Below are 2752 nucleotides of genomic sequence, written 5' to 3' on the forward strand. Positions count from 1 at the left end.
CCAAAAAAAACGTTATACTCTTCTCACCATAAGCTTTCCACCCGTTGTACCTTGTAAAAATGTACACCTGTAACTCCAGCCGCCACCATGACCGCCAGCAAAGCGACCTCCTTCTTTAAGCCCCGCTTCAACTCTGATTTCAAGTCTTTATCACTTCTTGCTGCACTTGAAAATGTTTTAGAAGATGAATTATTAGATAAGACTGCGCTGGCGGTGGTGCAGCGGCGCAGTAGAGAGCGAGAAGCCATTGCTCGGATGCAAACTATATGGTTTTCGCTGCACTACGATTTTTCTCCGTTGAAAAAAAGTATGTCACTGAAAAATAGTGATACATTTAAGCTTAATTAAATTTTGTATTCTGTACTTGAAAAAATGTTTTTTTAAGTCATATATACTTGAGCAAATTATCATGAAATAACTCAGATTGTGCGCAAGATTTTTAATGCACGTGGGATCATAGTGGCAACAACATAAACATCGAAGGAAAGACGACATGATGATAAACTTCACTCACGCGAAACACGTGAATGAACCTTGGTCCTCGCATCGATTCAGAGGTAAAGTATTGCTTTCGTGTACATTTATTTTTTTGAAAAATAAAAAGATATTTGCAACGACAAGGTTACCGGCGACTTAGTACACCGCCTTATGCATCAAATTAAAGAACTTGACGTATTAAGTAAAACTTATCACATGAGTATTGACTGATTCTTTTTAATGTGACAGAGGGACGAAGACTCGACTCCTTATTATACCTTCGTCAAGGAAAGCCACATTTTACGCTTTAGTCAAAAGCTATTTATCCATATTTCACTATTCACACTCGTATATGATCACATTGAAAAAGATTGCGCTTGAAGAGAAAAAGCCTTATAAGCTGCAATTACGGAGATAGCAAAACGAAATACCACGCGTTACAGATGAGTTGACTTCAATAAAATGAATTTCTAATATGCTGAGCATTCAAGATTGCTTAATTTTTGATTGCTAGACTTTGCAAAATTTTATCGTTAGAAATATATTGCGAGCCGAAGGATCGAATGATACATACAATTTTAGCGCTACTACAAGCAGGATGAAGCTCTTCATCTTAAATCTAAGTTCATAGAAAACGCGAAGAAAATGTATTTGATACAAGACAAGCTTAATTGGGTATTGGTGAAAACTGGAACTGCGAGTCACACTGGTTGGGAACTTACATGCACTTCCTGCTCGCAACACGGGCGGCGATTGGGTTTGAGCCCTCAAAAATGAATGTGTAGCCATCAAGTTCACCACTAAGTTAACTTTCTGTACGGTCAACATGAAATACTTATGCACAGAAATAGAAACATAGCCGAGACATCGTTCTTCAAAATTGTTATCCAGCGTAATCTCAACAAAAATGCAGAATCAATGGTCTCATTTGGTCCGTCCATCTGATCAACAATCCTGGGAAGAAAATGGCCATTAACTGATTTGATACTAAAATAAATGTACTCAATTAAATTTTGACTAAAGCTTTAAAAGTTGTTAATCAAAATTGATACTCAACATTTGAACCCATTGTGCTTGAGAAATAATTTTGTGATAAGAGGTTTATCTTCGTGTCATAGATTTTATTATACATCAATAAATAAGCCGTCATAGTATGATGGCGACAGCGACTCATAAAAATAAGTAAAGCATTAGTTGGTATGCAAATGAAATCGATGATTAAATGATATCGTGAAGATTTGTATACAATGCAATTAAGTCATAAATCGTAACCCCATATTTACAATCAAGTTTCATGATGTCACAGAGTGGAATAAAAGTTATAACAAACAGTCTCGTTTTAGTGAAAATAAACTATCTAATTGATTTAATCCAATGTCTTGAAAACAGCATTCATTTCGCAAAACTGATTTGAAGATCCACGCGTGATTTATTATATAGCTGATGAACATCTATTTTTAAAATAGTAGCTTGTTGCCTTATATAAAAATTAAGAGGGACTTATTACATGCGAGAGAAATCGGAAATAATTGTCTCAAACAGGATTTGAACCGGATAGATTACCTTATTGCATATTTGCGCCATTAATTACATTGCAATTACAATGCATATAAAGCCGCAGACACATGTATATAGCTTAGGTCCCAACCAATGTGACTCGCTATTCCAGTTTTCTCCACCATGCAGTGAACTCTTCTTGAACCTCATTGTCAAAGGATTCCTGCGCGTTACTGTAAACTCAAAAGTTAAGTCAAATGATGTGCTGTTTACTGCTTGCAGAACTACTGCGTTTGTAGTTTTATCTTTCTTGGAGAAGCGCAACTTTTGTATGTATCACTCGCATCTCGTCGCGCAATATTTTCTATCGAAAAACGTTGCCTACATACACTGTATAGATTTGAAAATTATGCCTATCTGACATCACAAAGACATATTATAGCTAAGTGATATGTAACTTAAGATTTTGTTTATATTCTCGGTTTCAAACTTTACTCTTACAAAATGCTCTGAAACATCGTCTCGGAGAGTTTCGATGCTTTTTTTTAATTGTCTGATGTTCATAAATATCATCGTCAAATTTTGAGCCCATTATGCTTGCAAAATGCTATACGATAAGAGGCCTATGTCGATGTCGTAGGTTTCATTCGATAACATTGTATTAGCCGTCTTAGAATAGCAGAATGATGATGACAGCTCAATTTTGTTAAAACATGGTAAGATGATATGATTTGAATGAAAATATGGTACGAATTTGCATAAAAATACCAGAACATGT

General features: G+C 35.5%; 1 protein-coding gene across 1 annotated transcript; it reads left to right on the forward strand.

The window, feature by feature from the left end:
- Positions 1–87: 87 nt before the first annotated feature.
- Positions 88–399, forward strand: PHALS_11609 (uncharacterized protein; the record flags this gene model as incomplete). Its single annotated transcript, XM_024726997.1, has 2 exons — positions 88–307; positions 386–399. The coding sequence occupies 2 exons, from the start codon at positions 88–90 to the stop codon at positions 397–399; spliced, it is 234 nt and encodes a 77-aa protein (XP_024577618.1).
- Positions 400–2752: the final 2353 nt, after the last annotated feature.

The sequence above is a fragment of the Plasmopara halstedii genome (genome assembly GCF_900000015.1).
Source record: "Plasmopara halstedii genome assembly, contig: Scaffold_555, whole genome shotgun sequence".
Taxonomy (NCBI): Eukaryota; Oomycota; class Peronosporomycetes; order Peronosporales; family Peronosporaceae; genus Plasmopara; species Plasmopara halstedii.